General features: G+C 36.7%; 1 protein-coding gene across 7 annotated transcripts in view; it reads left to right on the forward strand.

The window, feature by feature from the left end:
• Nucleotides 1-22,085, forward strand: part of MAK (male germ cell associated kinase) — a 29,483-nt gene extending 7,398 nt beyond the window's left edge. For 4 of the 7 annotated variants that reach the window (XM_048309397.1, XM_048309406.1, XM_048309377.1 and 1 more), the window contains 13 exons: nt 840-961; nt 1,990-2,069; nt 3,878-4,010; nt 4,102-4,273; nt 8,551-8,718; nt 10,486-10,800; nt 11,835-12,025; nt 12,558-12,691; nt 13,898-13,972; nt 14,636-14,767; nt 16,634-16,708; nt 18,245-18,373; nt 20,576-22,085. In XM_048309397.1, coding sequence (XP_048165354.1) covers nt 840-961; nt 1,990-2,069; nt 3,878-4,010; nt 4,102-4,273; nt 8,551-8,718; nt 10,486-10,800; nt 11,835-12,025; nt 12,558-12,691; nt 13,898-13,972; nt 14,636-14,767; nt 16,634-16,708; nt 18,245-18,373; nt 20,576-20,730 — 1,881 coding nt within the window. In that variant the 3' untranslated portion in view covers nt 20,731-22,085. The remainder of the gene's footprint in view (nt 1-839; nt 962-1,989; nt 2,070-3,877; nt 4,011-4,101; nt 4,274-8,550; nt 8,719-10,485; nt 10,801-11,834; nt 12,026-12,557; nt 12,692-13,897; nt 13,973-14,635; nt 14,768-16,633; nt 16,709-18,244; nt 18,374-20,575) is intronic. The other 3 variants (XM_048309420.1, XM_048309412.1, XM_048309428.1) reach the window with 3 other exon arrangements.
• Nucleotides 22,086-23,420: the final 1,335 nt, after the last annotated feature.

Genomic DNA, 23,420 nt, shown 5'->3' on the forward strand with positions numbered 1-23,420 from the left:
AAGGCCAAACTCTGTGAACTCTTTAAATGGTGACAGATTTCACAAAACCATGGGCTGCTGGCACTCCTAGAGGTCCTGCTGATTTGTGGAATATCCCACTATTCTGAAGCAGTGGCCATGTCTCATAGCCAAGCCTCTTGTCTTTGAGAAAGAGAAAGAAATTGATTTTGTATGTGTGTATTTCTGTGGTTTTCCATCCTCCTCTTCCATTTTAGTTCCAGATTTCTAGCTGTGTATCCATTCCTTGTATTTGGGGTATCTGTAGAAAGCACTGGGAGTTTTGGCTAGCCAAGTGATAGAATAACACTTGAAATCCTGGGCTTAAATTCCAAATCATTCCATGTTTTGGGCATCTGATTTTCTGTACATACAAAACTCTCTACTAAAGATTTAACTTATTGGAGATTCACACAAGTCAGTATGTCCAAAAAGAACATCTGTAAGAGAATCCTTCTTCGTGAAAGTTTCATGCCAAAAAGAAAAAAAAAAAAAAAGAATGCAGGGTTTTCTTATTCAGTTCAGTGATCAAGAGCTCTTACAGCTTCAGATTTGCCTTTCATTGTAGGGAATTAGGTTTTGGTGCTAATCCTTACTCCAGCTCTGAGGTAATCTCTAGAAATAGGCTTGAACTACTATTAATGTAGTTAATTTTTACTTTGAAATTTATTCCAACTGCTGTGTTGTTATTCTTTAAAACAGATTGCAAGATAAATTATGGGGTATCACATGAATATGTTGTGTGGATTCTGTGCTAGAAACTTACATGTTAAAAATTTAGTGCTGGTAAGGAATGAAGGTCACTGTGGGGTTATCTGAAGCCGTATTTTGCTCTGTTGCAGTCTCTGAAGAAGCTAAACCATGCCAATGTAATAAAATTGAAGGAAGTCATACGAGAAAATGACCACCTTTACTTTGTATTTGAATACATGAAGGAAAATCTTTATCAGCTAATGAAGGATAGGTATGTCTTTTTTTCACAGAAAAAGTAGTGTGCTATAATGCTTTATTTAATGATTCTCATACTACCTTGAAGAAGACATTGCAATTTCTGGTTTTGGCTCTTCTTGCAGCCCTGTTGATGTGAACACCAGTTGCTGCATCTGCTTATGTGAGAGTAGAATTCTGCATTGCTCTGTTACAACACTGCATATTGTAATGCTTTTGGAAATAAGTTCAATCAATTGTTAACAGGAGAGTTTGCATGCCATGAGAGAAATTCCAAAGAGTTGTGTTTTGGTTTTTTTTCTTTTCTTCAATAGCCTTCACTTTAACGTATGAAGGATTGTGTGAACACTGTTTGTGCTATTTTTGCTCACAGGTTTGGCTTAAGGTGGGGATGGTGCATGCATGCATGCTTGTAAGAGCAGCCTACATATAGGCTAACCCTGATGTTGCAATCTTGGACAAACAGTACATAGCAAGGCTTAGAAGGGGGACTTTGAAATAGGACCTGCCTTTTCAGTAACATTTTCCTTTGCTGAATTGTTTTGCCTTCAATGCGTATTTCCTTCAGACTTTGTCATACACTTGTATCTCCTAATGTGCCAAGTTCTTGGGTTGACATCCTGAGATAGCTGCTGGTGACATTAGCACAGTGTTAATCTGCAGCTGAGCAGCATTGCTCTTATCAGGGTTCTCTTAAGGGCACCACTGGGTAATGCACCTACTAGTGCTGCACTGTGCCGTCTCTGCCTTGTTACACTACTGTACATTCCACGTTCACCTGGTCAAGCGCACTGCTGGCCAACCAGCTTCTACAGAGAGACAGCACCATGAACCTCCTAGCAGAGAAGTTCTGCTGCTGCACTTAAAATGGGTGGGATTAAGGCCCCAGTAGAGTTTTGAAATGAGAGTTGCATCTTTCTTGCTTTGACTTGATGGGTCTGTTCTCATGTGTTCACAATGTGTTATGCAAAATAAACAAACGTGTGTTCTGAAGATACATTATTTTTCTTAATTATATAAAGTTGTTACCCTGTTTCTTCACAGAAACAAGTTTTTCCCCGAGTCAGTCATCAGAAACATGATGTATCAGATATTGCAAGGGCTGGCTTTCATCCACAAACATGGTAGGTTTCCTACTAGAGTTTAACGGTACAGCACTTTTTTAGAAAATAAGATTGTGCACAGAAATAACTTGAATAAAATAACCCAGCAAGGGCTATTAATCATCTCTAATAAATCGTGGTTACCTGTTTCAAGTGTGGTGCAATTTTAAACTGTGCCTGAAGTTACTCTTTGTTTTCCTATAACTGGATTTTCCTCTTTCATTTGGAAAGCATTGGATGTTGTTCATTCATACACTGTTCAGTAGTTCTTTCTACTTTAGTTAGAAGATGTATAGACAAACTAAAGAAACTTGTATGCTGTGCTATACTAAACACTTCCGCTTCCTCAAAAAGATCTAATCGAGAAGCATTGATACATCAATACTCTTGTGTTGAGATACTGTGACTAATATGATACTCTACTCTTAGTGAACATAACTTGTTCACTAAGAAATTCAAACAATATCCTTATCAAATATAACCTGGATTTAAATAGCTTAATAAGTGGGATGTTGCTAGGAATTACAGGCACAGTCTCAACAAGAGGTGAAGTGTGCTCACAAGAACAAAAAGTTTCAGTGTTTGCAAAACTCCTAATCCTCATGTTTAATATCTGTCTGTGAACTGTATTCTAAAATACTGGTAGCAAACTCTTTTGCCTTTAAAAAGGTAGCAATTTACTCTCATGCTCAACTGCAATTTTTATTTCATAGTTGTTCTTCACATCACATTGGTATACTTAAAACTTTCCAGAGACAATAAAATACTAGCTGAAAATAAAATAAGAAACAGTGTTCCTAGTGAGGTTTGATTTGCTTTCAGTGTACCCTGAAGAGGCCTGTCGATGAATTAAATGAATAATTAATTCTGTTCAGTATTATCAAATACCCAGAAATTGACATTTTCTTGTCCTTCTGATCAGGATCATATACTGTTCTCTGATTGTTAGCATCCTCTTTTCCTACCTCATTTCTCTGTGAGATAAATGAGAATATTAGATTTTAAGAAAAACTTCCAATTTTAAGTTACAATATTAATATTTTGATTTGATCATAAGTGTATAAGGGAATAACAGGTATAATAAATTTGAACATTTTTATTTCATTGTAATAATTTCAGCCAATTTCTTACAATTATTTTCAATTTATGCATGCAGAAATTCAGTGCTTTATTCTAGCAAGCGGAATTCAATCAAATTAATGTATAACATAACAAACTGTGTGTTCCAATTAAACAGTAGAATTAATTTGCTTGGTGACTTAACCACTGCCTACGTATAGAGGTCCTCAAGCCAACAGCAAGCCTTGAAGAAGCTTTATGTGCCTGCATTACTAATATTAGTATTTCTGAGCAGGATTTGGATATCCTTTGTTGTCACAGTGATAAATAACTAGTTAAAAATCATTCAAGGAATTCTATGAATCAAGTAAACGTGTCAGATGCTCAATTTTCCACTATCCAAAACTGAAAAAGCAGTTGTAGTTTTTGCAGAAGATCTCATTGTGAGACTGGGTTTTCACTTGATGTTGCTGCACTAGCCAATTAATTTTCCTTAGTGTGCTAATGACGGTTTACCTTTGTTAATTTAAGAACACTTGGTGTAATAATCACTGGAGGGAAAATGTGTGCAGTTGTTGGAGGAAGGTTGCAATTATTTTATGTTGAATTTATTAAAAAAAAACCAATTAGGAAAGAAAGAAAAAAGACTGAAAACCACTATACTATTCCAAAACATCCCAAAGTAAATACTGGATTACTCCTATTAGAAGTGCTGCTTAAGAAGTGATTCTGTGATAATTTGCCATTCTTTTCTGTTTGGTCTTCTACAGGATTTTTTCATAGGGATATGAAGCCTGAAAACCTTCTCTGTAGTGGACCAGAACTTGTGAAAATAGCAGATTTTGGGTTGGCTAGAGAACTAAGATCTCAGCCACCTTACACAGATTATGTTTCTACCAGGTGGTAAGTATATCAAGAATTTAATACATTAGCTTAACTAATAACCTTCCTGTGACCATTTTAACTTATCTGTTATTTCCTTCCATCCTCACAGGTACCGTGCTCCTGAAGTTTTGCTGAGATCATCTGTCTACAGCTCACCTATTGATATATGGGCAGTTGGCAGCATAATGGCTGAGTTGTACACACTCAGACCTCTTTTCCCAGGCACAAGTGAAGTAGATGAAATCTTCAAAATTTGCCAAGTACTAGGGACTCCAAAGAAGGTCAGACTTAAAAAACCTCACACAATTGTATTACAAAGAAAATTAAATCAAATTATTACAAAATATTCAATGTTATCTTTCAGAACATAGGTATTAACTTATTGTTTCAATAGGTTTCCTGCAGACTTACCGTTTTCTCAACTGTATTTCTTTTCAGCTTCCATTAAGGCATGTAATGCTAGTCTTCTCTTGCATATTGGCATCTGTTGAATATCATACCGTTTTGTGTTGCCTTGCTCTCCTCTGATGAAAGCCAGATAAAATTGTTTAATTTAGTTTTTTAAAGCTATTCATAATGGAAGGCAAATCAGAAGTCTCCTAGGATTTAATTTGCCAGAGCCAATTTGCTTTCCCTTCCCAGAAGTGTAATTCTTCTGTGTTGGCACCCAGAATTTGGAACTTGTAAAAGTTACCATAAATAAGACAAATTATGCTTTTCTTACTTTTAAAGCATAAAAGAAACATTTCATCTCAAACACAGATGTCTCATAAATATTATTAGCAATAAGAAGTAATGGAGGGAAAATGTGCAGTATTTTAGAGAGAAAACAATTATTTGCAGTTATTTTGTGGATGAGCTAAATACTGTTTAAAATTTCAAGGAAGGTTTGGGTGGTGCATATAAAAATGGATGCAATTATATTTACTTCAGTTTAAAAGTTGTTTTAGCAAGTGGAGGGAAGAACATGCAAGAAATGAATAAGGTTACCTTTGAAATTTTGAATGAACTGAAAAAAAAAGACCATATGCAGTTAAATATTTTTGGAGACTGAAGTAAGAAATGGCAGATGTTTGTCAGTATTTTATGGATGCAAATAGAGATTGGTGGAATAACTGACCAAACACAGTCCACGTAGATCTGAAAAACCTAAGGGTGGAGAGAGAAACATCAGTTTCATTAGTGTTCTTACTGATACAAAATTTAGTATAGTTCTTGTCCAGTAAAGGAGCTGTTACCAATAGAGAAGTAAGGAACAGAAAACTTAAAACAGAAATAGATTAAGCTTAGCTAGGAACACGCAGAGCTCGAAGTGGTGGGAAAATATCCAAGAGAACATACTGAGAAACAGGTGCAAACTCATGGCAGAGCAGAGAGGAAAAGGTCAGGTGGAGAGTTATAGATATGTTGTGGAAGTGAAAATTGAGTCTAGAGGACTTAGTGAAAATTGGTATGATGTGTAAAACAGTGCTTGCCATGACACAGTTGTGCCTCAGGAATAATGTGCAAGAGGAGCAGTATTTTAAGACTTGAGTTTTCAGATGCAGATGTGAGCTTTTTTAAGCAGATTGCACGTCTAGGACAGTAAGAGGAACATTTTGATGTATATGAAGAATATCTGAAAGACAGCACCATGCTGGCTTCTGGAACATTTTCACTGTACAGCATAAACAAGCTCTGAAGAGCAGGCAGATCAGAGAGAGGTTTTCACTGTGTGCAGTAGCAGAGCAGCACTGAGCTGACTGCTGTGTTTTTTCCTCTAACCTTACAAGGAACTAACAGAAGCAAATCCTGACTGTTTAGAGTCTGTCATTCCCTGACTAGAAAGCTTATTGCTTGGGAAAGCAAGGGAGCATTACCAGCTTGAGTATTCCAGAGAAAACTGTAACCTCCACTAAAGAACTTAAGAGTTAAGGGCATTGTAAGTCAGCCCTCTAGGATCAGGAAACTGTAATTAATTACTTTGTACCCATCATCTGCTGGACAGACTTGGGAATTTTCTCTCCTTGCAACAATGCTAAGGCATTCTTCAGGGAGATTGCTGTGTAAGAGGAGTACTTAAATACGATTATAGGAATTATCACAACAAATAAATCATTTGTTACAAGTACTTACATTCTGAAAAATGTAAGCAGTTATTTTAATAGTCTGATTTTGCAGATAGATTTAAAAATACTATTTTTTCAGTCATGCATTTTCATTTATTCTGTTATCCTGCAATAATGAATTACAGGAATTATGCCCAGAAGCTATCTTCATTCCAGTTTACCTTCCTGTGCTTAAGTCCATAACAACACACCAATGACTTTTGTGAATCTGGGTGTTTTAAATAGTGGCAGGCAACTATTTTGTTTTATTTTATAAATTAAGTTTCTTTCTTTATTTTAATAAATAAATTAAATTGCACTATTCAGTTATTGGCAGTGGTGGTGCACTTGGAGTATGTGAATTTAATGAAAAAATTGATGACAATCTCAATAGGAGAGATTAATGAAATGCATTTTCTTTAGATGAGGGTTGGCAATGACACTTTAAGTTATTCCAAATTAATTTTCTTTTTATAAATATAAATGTATTTTTCATTTTTGCTCTTGTATTGTTTTTACTTTATCCCTGTGCTTCACCAGTTCAACACGCAGTCCTTGGTACTTTGTTGTAAACTGTTCCTTTATCACTATTTCTAGCAGACAGAATGCCACCAAACTCAATAAAGAAGGACAGTGCAGTGAAGGAGGGAAGTCTTTCTCCATTAATTTAAATGAACAAACTATTCTCTGAGGTGGAATAGGAAGTTGCTTGAAATCTTGAGACTTTTTTTAACCAGATGTGATTTACAATTGTATTTGAGGTTTTATTGTTACCATGGACTGTGCTAACATAGCTAAAACTGTTCTGCATAAAAATATGAGTAATAGCTATCGTGGTACCTTAAGACCAAATTGTATCAAATCAGTCCAGTTTGTCCTGTAGCAGTGTAATAAGCTTGGTGGATAGAGGAAGAGCACTGATATCATACCTTGTCTTCAGTAAGGTTTCTGATGCTGTCCCTCATCAGCATAGTTATATACAAACTGCATGATAAGAGCATACCAGTTTGGAAAGACTTACACAGAGAGTAAGCTTCACTGGCTGTTATTCAAAAGATGAATTGAATAGAACTTGAGTGGTTCTGCATCTGATGAAGTTTTTAAAGTTGTATTGAAGGCCATCTGGTGGAGTAGATTTTGCTACTTAAGCTAGTAGATGGCAGGCTGAGAAGGATTATGTTAGAAAACAAGATTAGAATTTAGAGGGGGTTTTTTTTTATGTATAGAAGTAGAGATGCAGCTTTAAAGAAATGTTTTTAGTAGTGCACAGAGTGCTGTACTTAGGCAGGAATAATCAGCTACATAAATAGCTGTGGGTAACCATCCAGCTAACACATCTGTAGGAAAGGCCTTAGGAGCTATTTAGTTTGTTGTATGTCTAAAGACAAATACCATACCAGTGTGTGGAGAAAGGAGTATTGCTCATTAACATATGAACTAATCTTTCTGTTTCACTTGCTATATTATATCCAGTTTAGAGTTTTCCTTTTTAAGAGAGAAAAATTAGAGTCTAGGGAAGAAATAAAACTTTAAAAGCCTAGACCCTAGGAACTGTTTGGGTTTCTTTAGCCTGTGCAAAAAAAGACTGGAAGAAAGGAAAACAAATACACCTTCCAATGTATAAAAAGGCCACTCTAGAGGGAAGAATCAAATACTCCTTCTTGGTGTCTATGGATGATAGGACACTCAACAGTGGTCTTTTATTTTCATATGAGAAACCTCCATTTTTCTAATCTTGAGGAGATTACTCTCTGGAACAGTCTGTATACAGTGGTTGTGGATTGCCAGAAACTGGAAGCTTTTTGAGACTAACACCTGTTGGGAAGGGACAATGGCATGGACTAAATGATCTCTTGAGGTCTTTGATAGTCCTTTAGTTCTATATTCCAAGAATGCAGTTATCAAGCAACAAAGGACTTCAGGGTTTACTTTTGGAAAGTTAAACACTTTAAAAAAAGTTCTTATCTGGCGGTCATGGTTTTTTAATGTTGCAATACTGTCTAGATGTAACTTAAACATTGACTGTCCTAATGGTGGGATCAGTGCTATATTGTATAGGCTGCATCATGGTTATACAACCATGGCATGGTGGATGGAAGGGCCTCACCTCTGCTATTTCCATAAAGAGGGTGTGTTGAAGTTAGCTGTTGGGCTCATTTCTGTGGCAGATGGGATGTTCAGTACCATTCCTGGTACTGCTGCACTCTTGTCTCCTTCAAATAGATGTGTCCAAGTGTGTTATTCATGGTGATGATTCCACCTTTAGCTACAGGAGACCTCAGGAGGACTGCCATTGGAGACTGATGCTGCATTCACTGGTGTTGTAATAATTGTCATAGAAAACAGGAATGCTTGTTTTCAACTATATAGGAAGGAGCTGTGCACACCAAGCACAACTACAACTGCATTAAATTTTATCTAAGTACCTCTTCGTTCTTTTTTGGTGCTGATTTTTCTTTCCTTTGAAACAGAGTGACTGGACAGAAGGATACCACCTTGCTTCTGCCATGAATTTCCGTTTCCCACAATGTGTCCCTATAAGCCTAAAAACTCTCATCCCAAATGCAAGCAATGAAGCAATACATCTTATGAGTGACATGCTGAACTGGAATCCAAAGAAGAGACCTACAGCAAGTCAGGTCTGAGTACATGAATGATTAAGTATAAGACTGAATTTTATTGCATTGTTAAAAAATTGTAGATACAGAAACCAATTGATTACCATAATAGTGATGGCCACAAATGTCTCCTCATTTTGAACACTTTGGTGGGAATGAGACTAAGTGGTGAGAAGAGAAAGTTCTAAACCTGGCTCAGCAGACATCAGAAACTCTTCAGTTATTTCTGCAATGCTGTCTTCTATATTGGCATATCTTAAAACTCTCTCTGTACACTACAGAGAAATAGCTGAGGTGCAAGTGTTTCAATTGTATCTATCAGACACTTCTGCCACTTCTGTTTTCCTCCCCATCTGTACAAAGGGAGGTACTGAAAACTTCGAAAGCCTTGCTTTTTGTAAAGCCACAGATAGAATGCAGTATGGAAGAGCTAAGGACTATTTTTACTTGGAATGTGAATTGTACGAAGTTACATGGAAAGAACTCTATGAAGAACATACCAATAGGCCACAAAGGTCACAATTTTTCTCCGAGTTAATTTTCAAAAGACATATTTCAAGGACTGAAGATGGTTACATTCTGTGCAGGTTTTTTTTATTATTCATACCTAATGTAATCCTATTTAGAAGGTATAAAAGAGGATACAATTGGGAAAGAAAGGACATATTGCAAGTTATTCTAGGTGGATGTAATGGAAGTGATTCAGAAACATTCAGCAGATGGTACCAAACAGAGCAACCATTTCTCTCCTCTTTATAAAGCATGTCTATTGTACAGTGATGGACATCTGTCTGTAGTCCAGTACTATGTACCTCTACACAAAATACTGTATGGTGCTTTACAAAACAAATAACTAGCTTTTAACCAAGTGAGTAATTGAGGAAGCAGCTGCAGCAGTTGTGTAATCCACAGTCAGATGGAAGAGTTTAATGCATATACATGGCAATGTGTTCAAAGGCAGCGATTCTTGAGTGCAGCTGAGGCAAAACATGTCTTTGAGAACTAACAAAGAGTGGGATCCTACCCAGAAGGATTAGCAGAGCGTGTTGTTTTGATATAGGAGGAGATGAGTTACTAAGGTGTGTCCATGCTCTACATCTAGCAGAGGATATGGAAAGGTCAGAGGAAAAGGATCAAATAAACATCTGCCTTAAGACAGACACTGTATTTTCTTAATAAACACTATGAAGGCACAGCAAGCACAATGTATTTTAAAGAAAAGCAAAAGCTGGTGATAAGAAAAATGGGGGAGAAACCTTGCTCATTAACATCCTCTAATTGTAGAACCCAGACATGGCAATCATCTCACTTCTGGTGTTTTTGATGTTGTTGGTTTTGTTCTGGTTTTAATTAAAAACCTCAGCCTACTCATTGAGTTGCCAAAGCACGGTCAGCAGGGGAAACATATAATAAGGCATGTGGTCAAGATAGTGGGGACTACTTCTTTTAAAATTGAAATTTTTCACTGCATAAATATAGAATGGTGTTGGATGTATAATGCACCTCAAAACACAGACTCCACCTAGCAATAAAGAAGGGAACAAAAGGGTATGACTGCTGTCATATGTACAAATGGATCAATATTACTAAGTTCTGTGATGGGAAGAGTTTGAAATACAGAACTGCTAGTTCTCAATATAGACTTTATGTATGATCTCGTTCTGCATCCATCTTTCATTTGTGCTGAAAAGCTTGCTCAAATGTTTCAGAAACCTACTTTGATCCTTGATGAGGTTACCGAAGTCAAATTTTTGAAGTAAAGTTAGTGTGTTATATCTTCTTCTGCAGGCTTTGAAGTACCCTTACTTTCAAGTTGGCCAAATTTTAGGACCTCCTCCACAGTATCTGGAGAAACAGACTCCTGTTAAACCGGTTCAGCCAACAGAGCCAAAGCCATCTTTACCTAAACTGGAAGCTAAGCCAGAACCTCTGTCTTCACCTGATTTATCTGACAAAACACAGCCACAGCCTCTGCCAAAGGTTAACCACCAGCCCCTCCAGCAAATTCAGTTGCCTCAGAACACAGCTAACCAGCAAGTACCAAAGCAGCAGCAGCCACAGGCACAACCACTTTTTCCAATTATCAATAAAGACTCATCGCCTGTAAGTTGTCTTCAATAACTACATAGATGGTTTTATTACAAGTTCTTTGTTTATTCAGCCAGGTGATGCCTTGAAAATTGTTATGTTTTATTAGAGGAGATACAGATAGATAACTAGGGACTAATTGAGGATATAACTGCCTGCTTATTAAAATTTTATAGCAAGTTAGAAGAATAGATTGCTTGTAATAACATTCATTTATAATAGCCCTCACTGACATGCTTATGCAGTAATGGAGTTGAAACAGCTGTCACTTACTGACCTTTGAGAAACAATTCACAACAATACTGTCAGTACCCAATAGAGAAGTGGAAAGGGAGAACTACACTTGCCTCATGCAGGAGAATATCCAAAAATATCCCGTTTCTAACCTTGTAAGAATTTAGCAATTAAGATTTTTAGGAAGATGACTAGTAAACTTTGGTTTGTAACTTCTGTTTTGCTTTTGACTTGTACTCACTGAACTGCAGTACAAAGTATGTTAAAAATAATAGGTATTCAGAGAATACTGGAAAGCAAATGATAGTCAGATGGAAGGACAGTTTTGAAATTTAGTAATTTCATTGGAACAGAATGTTAAAGAAAAGGCCTGACCGGTTTCTTTCATTTGCTGTATTTACTTTGGGGGCACAGCAGTGTTCTGCACCACTGTGCTCTATTTCTTGACAGTTCATCTACCACTGTTTAGAGCATGAGTTCAGCAAGGTGCCAGTAATAGGGGTTGAGCACTGAACTAGGTTTGCAAACAGAATGTTAACCTCACTGCTTCGGGTAGACTTGAGCAATTTAAGGATAACAGTCCAAAAGAACTACACTCCAAATACATGCTGGCATTATTACTATGTTTTGTGCTTAAAGTCATAATGAGACTATGACCAAAACAGATAGATACAACACACTGGGAAAAATTCTCTCAAAATCTGTAAGCAGTAGTCAGGAGTTATACTAGATACAAAGTATAAAATTTTAGAATTGAAGTGCTTCTTTTTATTATTATTATTATTTTAACTTTTTTTTTTTTTAATTTAAAATAGAAACAAGCAGCTAGTGGCCCTCTGAATGGTGTACTAGGTCCTAAAACCTGCAGAAGACGGTGGGGTCAGACTTTGGTAAAGGCTATGGATAGCTGGGATGACTTGGATGACCCTGAATTTGGAATGTCATGTTCAAAGAAGCCTAGCATTGCACTGTCAAAAGAAAAGAAAAACAAGGAATTTCTTTTTAGGTAGGTCCTACAATTATAAAATCACAGTTTCTTTTAGTAAACAGTATCCATAAGTAGATTTATAGGTTGATTAAGACAAGTCTATAAAAATTCAAGTCACCAAAATTCTGCAAGAATGCCAAGAGTTGTATGAGCAGATCAGCTTTGGGTGTGTTGCTATAGTGGCGGTAATCTCCATACAGAATCAAGTTTATTTTCAGGTACTATATGGTTCAGGTGTTTGTTGTGTACTTAAGAACCTGTTTCACTAAAATTTGGCATACTGACATCATTTCCTTTGTGGGTTAAGTGGTACTGTGTTCTGCCATTTTGCCACATTTGCTTTAATTCCATAGTGTTGGATACATTTCTTTCTTCAAATCCCAGGTCAGGCTCTCGTGAGGTGCTATGTTTGACTGTTACTTTGTGGAAACAGACTCTACTGATAGAAGTAGGATAAGTGAAGAGCACTGTATTCTTCAGGCTAAGGTCAGCTTGTGATATTCTGGGCTGGACTTGTTGGTCACATGGTTTGAAAATTTTGATTTTTCAGTGTGCCAGAACCAAAAGCTTCATGCTGTATCCAGCCAGGAGGGGAAAACAAAACAGTTCTGATGAGAAATGATTCCGAAAGATCAAATACATCAGCAAAAGATTACTATATAAACCAATCAAGATATCTGCCTGGTAAGGTTAAAAGTCAATACATGTAGAAAATACAAGCTGTGCACAATCCACATACAGTACATTTGAGCTTTAGATTTCTCACTGGATAATTTTATTGTTCATAACATGGCTAAATTTTCAAATTTTGGACTAAATGCCTTTCCCAGAACAAACCTCATCACAATTGATGCAGCAGTTCCTGGCTATGTAAACGTGGCAGGACCCCAACCAACATTGCTTGTACACCATAAAAGTTCACAGGCCCTCTTATGACCAGTAACATAAAAAATCCTCAGTAATATAAAGCCAACATCTCTTGGGTTACTAGGAATATATCCTGATTAACCCATAAGGAGGTGTATGTGAGGACTAAAGAAATTACATATATTTTTTTCATCAGGAACCGTAGTGGTAGGATTAAGAGTAATGGATTCAAATTGCAAGAGGGGAAATTTAGAAAATATATACAGAAGAAATCCTTTACTATGAGAGTGGTGAGGCACTGGACAGGTTGTCCAGAGAAACTGTGGATGCCCCATCCCTGGCAGTGTTCAAAGCCAGGTTGGGTGGGGCCTTGAGCAACCCAGTCTAGTGGAAGGTGTCCCTGCCCATGGCAGGGGAGTTGGAATTAGATGATCTTTAAGGTCTCTTTCAACCCAAACCATTCTGTGATTCTATGATTTTATATCATGCATATTTACCAATTTTGCAGTGTCAGCATGTTTGGGGTTTTCTGAACATAAGTTCTGATAAACACAGTCCCCTTCCTTGTACAAAGTGTTTAGAAATATCCAGCCACTGGCATTGGTAGGAATTCCCACTTTCCTAAGGTAGTCATCTTTCTTTAGAAATAGATATCTTAGTCCAAATCTGGGTGATTTTATCAGGAAAATAACATGATATTATGTAATTACTGGGATTTAGAATGGAAAGAAGGAGAAAGCAAAAAGAATGTTTCCTTTAGTTAGTATTCTGAATATATTCTATAATCGAATTATTTTCTTGGTGTCTCATTTAGTATCTTCTATTTGTTACCATGGTGGTTTGTACAATTACAGTAATCATATCATGACTTCTGTAATCCACATGTGAGAATTTAGGTGGCTCACAAAGGAATTCCCCATTGTCGGGGAAGTTGTTTTGTTACAACATATGATTAATTTGTCAGGAATTCATTAGGGTAGTGGTGACTTCTGAATATGAAATCACTTCTTGAATGTTAAATAGGATGCCCAGAGACTCTACAGTTCAAGTCCAAAAGAAAAGAAAATTACAAAGGGCGAGGAACTTCCCTATCTAAAGGTAACACAAATGGAAGGGTCATGTGTATTTCTTACCTTTTTTTAAGCACAATTCAAATGTCTCTGTGGTTTTCAACGAGAAAGGTGTAGATGTAAAAAATAATTAATTTCGACATGTAAGGGAATAATAGGTCCAAAGAACATAGTTGTTATTTATCCCTATTACTTTAGTTCTGCACCCAGTAGATCTGGGAGGTGCTTTCATGTGTTGTAATCCCATTAACTCTTGTAATGCTTGTAACATGCTGAAGTAACAAGAACATCTTTGTCCTACTTTTTAACTTAACCCTTGAAGAAATAGTTTATTTTCAGCCTTGGGAACCCCAGGTTTTGATAGGTATTTTTAATTTGTGTGTTCCTTTTTTTACAGACAAAAATATCAATTATGAGATTATAGTTTTATAGAAACCAAGTAACTCTACTGAAACATCTTTTTAAATTCCTTTTCAAAGCATGAAGAGAATTGTTCTTAAATCAGTGTCACTGGTTTTCATGGTTCAGCTTAAAAATCTAATCAATGGACATGGTTAATTTACAGTTATGGTGTTTTACATCATAAGACAAAAAATTCAGTGTTGGTTTTCTGTTCTAGAAATGTCATTTATTGGTTGAATTATGTTTGAAATTTGGTATTTATAACATTTTCCTTTATTTGTTTTCTAAGGTGTAAACCCGAAGACTGTCTCTTTAGCAGCAGTCAATAAAGAAGGATCACACAGAACCTGGAACAACCAGTTGTTTTCTAAATCACTGGCAAATGCTGGGGGAGGATTGACTTACAGCAGAAATACTACAGGTAAAAGTGTAATTGTAAATGGTCACATTATATCTTCTTGTACTTTATTTAATTATTTTAGTTAAGGTCATCTGGTTTAACTTAAGCAGTTTAGCTTAGATTCCAGGCTCTCTTTTTTTCTTGTTTTAGTGAAAGACTCTTAAAATAACAACTTTTTCATATGTGAAATTACGTATTTTGCTTTCAAAACATTAGGAAGGTGCAGACCAACCCCTACCTATAAAGTTCTGTCAAGATAAATTTTGTATATAATCCACTGAGACCATTATTTTACTATATTTAAGCAAGTAGTTTCACCTCATTACTACCTGCTCCCTGTGCCATGGAACACTATCAAACAGCAGTGTCACCCATGAAAACAAAGTGGTGGGTGATGTACTCATGTAATAGAAGTGCTGCCTAATATTTTAGACATGTCTTTTATCAATTTTGGCCTTGTCCTAAAGCCTTTGCTGCAAGAAAAGTCTCCTTATTTCCAGGAAAGAACTTTCAGTGAGACTATATTTTGTGAAGAACACTATTATCAGCATCTTATAGAGTGAGTGCCAACACTAGTTAAACACTTCATCTAAGATTTCACTGAGGAAAGCATCAGACTCCGGACTGAAATCTGTCTTTTCACCACCAAGCCCTGTACTTCAGGTACACTGTCCCTGTTACAGGAGGTTACCTTGTTAACAACTCTGCAGCCATTGTCCAGCTAGCACGAGTCACTCTCCAACACTTACTTGCCAATAAACCTCGCAGCTTTACATGCTTGTACAGCAAGAACTTCAGAAGGTTTGCTTACATGCAGATGCTGCACCCCTTTTTAACAGAACTTTAGTAGCCATTCTGCAGTGTCAACAAACCTGATTTTCCCCTCTGAAGGTCAGGTGAGCTGAAGTTGTTCATCTGAATTAGCGTGCAAGATTTTAGAAAGTGGAAAAATAACAGCACCTACCAGAATTTTTTGTGGAATAGAAGAGGTTTTTTAAAGCTGTCATCATGTGTATCATTTTTGTTTTCTTAAATAGAGCATCCATCTGCCTCAGAAGTAATTTATTGATAAATAAGCTTGCAAGGGAATCAGGCACAGAAAGGCAAACATCTGCTTCCAAATGTTTTCACTGATAGTCTAGACATCTACTTACTGAACTGCACTAAAGATAAAACTAAGATGAATACTAATGGTAGAAATCCTGCATTTGTCTTACTACCAAGAATTTAGAGAAACAAAGCACTAAAACTGATTAATTTTTATATTTGAAAATACTTGGTATTATTTCTATCAGTATCTTAAATTGCATGTGATGTTTTATATACTGGGGAGACAGCAACATTTAAGACAGACACACATGAAACCAGGATAGATGGATCATGGAAATACAATACATGTAAATTATAACTTTTCTCTTTTCATATTGAAAATCTGAAAGTTGACACTGCTGTGTTTAAATAACTATAGTTTATTTAAGTGGGTTTTGGTTTTTTTCCATCAGCCACAATATTGCTCTCAGGCAAAATAAGATAAGAGCAAATAGCTACAAGTGCTTTATTTATGAAGGATTGTAAGTTTATGATCAGTCAACTTTGCAGATATGACCAAGTCCTTGAAATTGTAAATGGAGTGTGATTGCATTGTTGGTAAGTCATATTGGTAGTCCATAATTAGAATGGACTTTGTAGAGTAACTTGTTGGAGTAACATTTCCTGCTTAAGAAAACAAGAATAAGACATTGTAGTTACTAATGTGTCAGATATTCATTCTTGCTTGCTTTTTTTCCCTCCTCATTTCTTTTGCATCACCTAGATTGGTTCTTCATACCCTTTTTCTAAAGGTCTGTCCTTCCATCTTTTTCTTCCTTTAATTTTCCTTGTCTACAGATGAGAACTTAATTATACCTATTGAAAAGCTATCATGCAAAGAAAGGTTGAACGAAAAATTAGAGGATCCAAAAGGTAATTTATAGCAATTACAGCCTGGTTCTTTGTACATTTCCTACTTAAGTTTTACAGTTTCTTGTAAAAAAATTACACTTATAATGCAAGTTCCTGATGATCGTATATTTCCATTTTCAGTTGCAATCTTTTTTGTCAAACCTTGCTCTCTTCATTATGGCTTCTTCGGGATTCTTGGAACTTACTGTGCTTTAAAAGGCAGATAATACTTTAGTAGCCTAATTATAATCCACAGCAGGTCACTGGATAATGGTGAAGAAGTGATCCTAATGCAGCACGTGCATCTCCCCTCAGGGATGAATTGTTCACGACAGTACTCAGGACTTGCACCATTTCCTACATTTGGATTCCCTACTTGTTACACTGATCTTACAGTGCTGTGGTTGCACAGGTTTTGGTGGAGTTACCTTACAGTAAAAGGGAGGAACCTCAGGATTCCAGGCAGTCTAGTTTGTGCCTTATAGTTCCACTGCTCTGAGCTCTGACATTATCACACAGGTCTGGGAATGTTGGTGTGAAGAGGAATATTATGGTATTGCACAAAGATTTAGGAGACAGAAAAACTGGGAAAGCAGATACTCTGTTTTTCTGCAACTACCACTTGAAGGTGTGATGAATATGCTCACACTTGATAAAGGTCAAAATAAACTACTGTGTATAACCTTCTACTTCACAAATTTAATACTACTGAGCACAGAACCATACCACTACAGAAAAGCATTTCTCTCTGGACATTGTGCCAGCATAGTCGTAACACTGTCCCAAATGATGACAGACTTTAAGAAGGTAAGAAATTTTCTTGGACTAGGGAGTGTAAGTATTGTAACAGATCACTCTTCCACTGGACCCTAATTTCAGTACTAATTTTTTGTGTACATGCACAATGTACTTCCAAATTAGGATGGTTATGTCAACCTTCTCAGGCTCGTGCTGCTTTAAAGAAAGATCTGGACCAAAACTAGGCACAAACAGAATTATAACCAGGGTTAAAGAGAGAGGATAATTGGGTCTGACTTTTATAACAGGCCTTCAACTGTGGGAACTGTCAAAGTCAACTTCAAGTGGTGCACCACTTTCCACAAGAGAAGTTGGGTTCCATTCTTTCAGATAGATTTAGGCCAAACATGTTGAGCATAAGAGTAGTACTGAGCACTAGTTAAACTAGCTTCCAGTAAAGCAAGTAGATGTAAACAAAAGGTAAGATCCTACATTTCTCTGCAACTCAGTGTAAACCTTTCTATGTGGTCTTAAGTTTAAAGGAAGTACTAATAAAATGTTCACCCTGCTCTTTGTCTTTATTCCTGATGAATTTTTGTCTCCTAAGTCCTGGAAAGGGTCCAACTAATATACAAAGCAAAGAATGAATTCAATGAAAGAATGTTTTTAAAGAGACGAGCACTAGGGAGTTTTTAAAGAACGCTCATACTTGGTATTCTTGTATTTGTGGTACGGCAAATATAATTTGAAGTGACTATAAAAAGTAGGCAAAGTTTTCTGAATGCAGCTGAAAATTCTAAAATTCTGTAATGTCAACAGGAAATCCTGGCTTTGTAAGTAGTGGTGCTTACAACCCATTGGGACTGTACACCTCTTCCTTCCATAAAAAAGAAGTTGGATCAGCTGGACAAAGGATACAGCTAGCACCTCTTGGTGCACCTGTATCAGGTAAGAAATATTCTTTTACTACTCATATCCAAGACAAAGAGAAATATTCATTTTCCATGCTTCCTAAGAGGAGATGTATTAGCCCTTGGTAAGGTTTTCCTCAAGTTTTGTAAATAAAATTTTAGGGCATAAATTCTTAATATAAGCGAGCTGCATGTAGGTGTCTAGAGGCTGTCCTGATAGTTAGAGAAACTACTGCTACTAACATTTGTTAGATAAACGAGAAAATAATTACAAAAGGTGTAAAGAAGATTTGGACCATTCGTTGAACTACAGTTCATTAGTGGTGATGGGCTAAGCAGAACTGTAAAATCATGTAACTCCACAACTGTGTAGTAAATGGTCGTGTAGTTGGGACTCCATTCATCTGATTCACTGCTGAAACACAACTGCAAGAGTTGGTTTGTCACAATGCATGGATCAAGAAGTTCATAGGACAAAATCTGCAACTCTCTCTAGACTGCTGTGAATAGTGCAAAAAAAAAAAAAGGAATCACATGTGGCGTTCCAAAGGGAAATAAATTTACTGTTAATCTGTAATTACAAATTGAATATATGTAGTAGAAGTCAGAAGGCTGGCAGATGGAGGTCAATTAAGAGACTCTTCCATGTTCTGGAGAAGAACAAGAATCTTATTGCTCAAACCACTCATATTTAGCTTAAAGTCTTCAGACTTGTATGGGAAGAGAGATAAGGACAAAGCAAATGGCAGGTTTTATCTCCTAGATGTCAGTATTTGAACATTAACATTTTTGGTGACCCTTTGCTTTATATTATCGAAAATGTAATAAGTTATGCTCTCAATTGTTTTTGCTCTCTTTATTTTTTCTGTTAAGTTTTTTAATGCCATAATTTAAATAATTTAATGTAGTATAAAGATCAATTTTTCTGAGGAAAATGCCAGGAAAAGTGACATTTATTGCCAAGATAGTGTAGGCTAGAATCATACTTGCTGATGAAAGATAGGGAATGCCAGCGTAAAATAAAGAGGTGGAGATCTGACCCCAAATTTCAGCTCATTGGTGTTCCCCCTTTTTAAATGTCTTGATCCTCACCTGTTCCTTAACAGGTTCAATCCACTGTTGAAAAACAGTACCAAAAAATAGGTGGTTTTCTCTAAGGATCAGAATGATACCTAGGCACCAAAAAAACCATTCAATTTAAATGTTAAATTTTGTTTTAAAGAGTATCAGTACATAAGACTAAACTACAAAAGTAGGAATAGAAGGGACAGGATCTGCCTTAGGAATGCTAAGGAAACAAGGAGTATAGCAGGAGTCTGGATAAAAGAGGTCCCAGCTGGCTGATTTTAAAGGCTTGGGAAAATGGCTGAATTGGTCATGAACATGATGAAATGTCAGCCCTCACAGCAGAGCAATTACTTTAACCACATGAAACTTGAGGAAGTAGCAACTACGTGAAATGTCAAAAGGGGAAATCTGAATAGGAAGACCAGGAATACAGTAGTGCACTACTGCTAGTGCCTGAGATCAGGTGGGTGCCAACATTAAGAGAGAAAGAAAGCCTTCAGACTTGGAATAAATCCTATTAAATCAATGGAGAAATGGGAAATGGAGCAAAGACGACTTGACACCAAGTACACCAGGAGTTCTGAGCTAAGCAAGAAGGGAATAAAAGGCATAAAATCTCAAAAGGAACAAGAGGGTCCCCAGAAGCTGTCCTTCAGGCTAAGCTGTCTGAATCTTAATAAATTTATCAATGTTATAATGACATGCTTTTAAAAATATTTAAGATAGAGGAAAGAACACTTTCATTCTGTAGCAGTGTTGTAATAAGAGATACAGAGTTGTTGGCATTTGCATCAGCTTTTCCACTGAATTTCATTCTCAGTGTTTTCTTGAGGGATTGCTGCAAAACAACTATTCAGTAGGTGAGAATAATACACACAAACTATAGGAAAAAATGATCTTATCTCAAAACAAGCATAGACAGCATGCTCTCAGGCACATGGTGTGATCCTTGGGGTTGTCCTGTGTGCAGCCAGGAACTGGACTCTTTGATCCTTGTGGGTCCCTTCCAACTCAGGATGTTTTATGACATTCAGGAGACCAAAGCATCCTCAAGGATCCTACATTAGCATCCTTGAGGACCATAAGGCATCTGTGAGCTCTCATTCTTTTCTCTGTAGAGGAGTAAAATACCTTTTAGTCATAACTAATTCTGAGTTCTTATTCCTTTCAGATTATTCCTGGAAAACCAAAGCTGCTCGTCCTCCACTACCAGGTCCTACTTTCAATTCAGCAGCAAAAAACATGAGTATCTTAACTCAGCCCCCAACAATTCAGCGAGTACATGGGGGAACAGACTGGGTGGCCAAATATGGAGGGAACAGATAAAAAATGCCATCCTGTGTGGATATTACGTGCTCTGTGTTCAGTTCTCCTGCACTTGGAAACCTGAAAAGCCTATTTTCTCCAGCTTTTCCTAAGACTATGCAATATAGTTCTATTACCTGTATAGTACATGTAATACCATGTAAAATACTGGCTGTAAAGTAGGATGCAGGGAAGTATTGTACAACACATATTGCCAAAACTGAGAAGTAGATTTCACCTGACATTTTTCTATATATAGATCTTCTGTTCTCGTACTCTTTAGAACAACTCTTAGGGTTGTTCATCCAGTGCAACATCTGCTGCTGGTATGTGCTTGAAGCACACGAGCAGCACGAAGAAGGGCTGAAGCAGAGCAGCACCAGGCTTCCAGGTGTTAGGCTGGTTCCTTAGATGGAAGATGAGAGTGAAAGCACGGATCTGGCTTTGTGAAGAACATCAGTCTTCAAGAACATCCTCTGCAAGGATTTCAGAATTCACTTGTAAAAGAGTAACTCAGGGTCTGTAAGGTGCAAATATTCATGTAGCAGTGAGAACTGAAACCCTTGTAGCAGGACATAGGCAATCCACTGATAGATACTACACAAGGAAGGTCTAGAAATTTGGCTGATACAGGGCTGTTGAATGATATAGCAACACTGAAAAACAGCTAAACAAGTACTGAATACGACTTACCAAGCTGTGACGTGAGGCCTAACAATTAAATTTTGCTGTTTTAATTACCTTATTGCCATTTTTGGCCAAAGATCTGTAGAGATTTATCTCTGTGCTGTCAAGGGAGTGTCACAGTGATCTTTTAAGGAGCCTAAATCACTGCAGTCTGTCAGTCATTTTAAGGGTGAATTAACCAAAAACGCCTAAATTATCACTAAACTCTTGTTCCTACCTGTCTTTATTGGGTGATAAACTAAACTACAAAGTTTGAATAAGCTACATGAGGAAGGATATTGGTCTGTTCTTCAAAGACATTGCTTTCTGGTTTAGATCTTAAAGGCCAACTTAGGTACCTGAAAACACGCACAAAACTTTAATAATTCAGTAGGTCACTGTTTATGTGCTCATTCAGTACTTTCCCCAGCTTTTATGCTAACTTTTATAATAATATTGCCCAAAGGACTTTGCAATGTACAGTACATTGTTTATTAGGATGTTGAACTGGACTACTTCAATTAACAACTGCATTTAGAATAAATGCTTTAGACTTAATAGTGACATCAAACTTGCCATTTCAAAGTACAAACTGAGTATATTCTTCAAAGATGTAAAGTTGTTAATGATGACTTCAAGCATTGTAAAAAAAGAAATTTATTTGTATGGCTTTTAGAAATGGATATTAAAATTTAAATTCCTGTTGTTGACCCAATGTGTCATAATATATGGGTATGTTAACTTCCTGGAAAGCAATTTAATCTAAAACAGTTGTACCAAAAAGTCAAATATTTTTTAATGAAAATTGCACCTAAAGAAGACACCAGTTGTTTTTAATACTGTAGGATATATAATGTAATACTATGCAGGGATCGGGCTGTCTGGTTAGTAATGCACTAGAAAGTTTAATTCAATTGCCATTGGTCTAGGATTAAGTATTTGTCATTCCCTTAGTTTCTAAGAGATGTCCCCATGCTACTTAAATGCATCTTAATTTAACTGTAGAACATATCTGTAACTTGCTATGGCAATGAAGGACACCTTCAGACTATTTGTAACAGGCATAAATGCTATGATTTTGTAATTAAAAAACAAGATAAATTAATCACCCATCTCTAGTCCAAGATGCCAGTGGCAGTTAAAATCACAGCCTGGTCAAGGAATTAACTAATAATATGTTCATAGCTCACGTGTCTGCGAGTCACCTTAGAGCAGAAAAGCAAACAGATACATTTATGGCACTAAATGTGGTTAGAAGAAACGTGCTGTCCTTGTCGTGTGCTAATGAACCTTGAAAGGGCTTTCACACAACCCTATCAGTCTTTACTTGTCCACAAACAAAGCACAACAAGTGTTCAGTGATTCTTGTTGCAAACAGCAAGAAAAGGCTAACAGCCTTTGTACAGTCATTTAACTCTGATTCACTGGTACACATTGGACTGCTAGTACAGAAATGCTTAAAAAATTTAGTATATGCTGATACTTTTTACCCCTTTGAAACTTTATGTAAGGCTAAGATTTTTCTCTTGTCCCTTTGCCTGTGTTACTGCTGTATCTCCTGAGCATGAGAGTTCTACCACAAGTTCTAAATTACGTCTACCAGCAGTCTCAGTTCAAGCTATTGCTTTTCAAACCTCGTGGAACAGCAGCCATCATTCACACTTTGGTCTAAAAGTTTAAAAGCTTATCAGTCCAGTTTTCTGCTTTCTATTGTCTTTATTCTGTTAAAGACAACTTCAATTCAAATTCACAAGTTATCTGATTTGAGACCAGGATTATACAATTAGAGAACTGCTGGGTTGAGGCTGTTCTCAGCTTACTGTAGGAGATGCCATTTATGTTTGCATCCCACTTCTACAGAACAAAACTGCTTCAAGAGCAATATGAAGAGGCAAAAAAACCCCCATAAAGCAGTTTAAATAAAAGTGTCTTTGTTGGGGTTTTAGTTTAGTCTTAGTTTTTTTTTTCCTGTTAAAGGAATTTTCTCCCATATGCATGTTGCTAGGGGACAAATAGCTGTACTTAAGAAAGACAAAAAGGGGAGT

Source organism: Corvus hawaiiensis, chromosome 1 (assembly GCF_020740725.1).
Source record: "Corvus hawaiiensis isolate bCorHaw1 chromosome 1, bCorHaw1.pri.cur, whole genome shotgun sequence".
Lineage (NCBI taxonomy): Eukaryota > Metazoa > Chordata > Aves > Passeriformes > Corvidae > Corvus > Corvus hawaiiensis.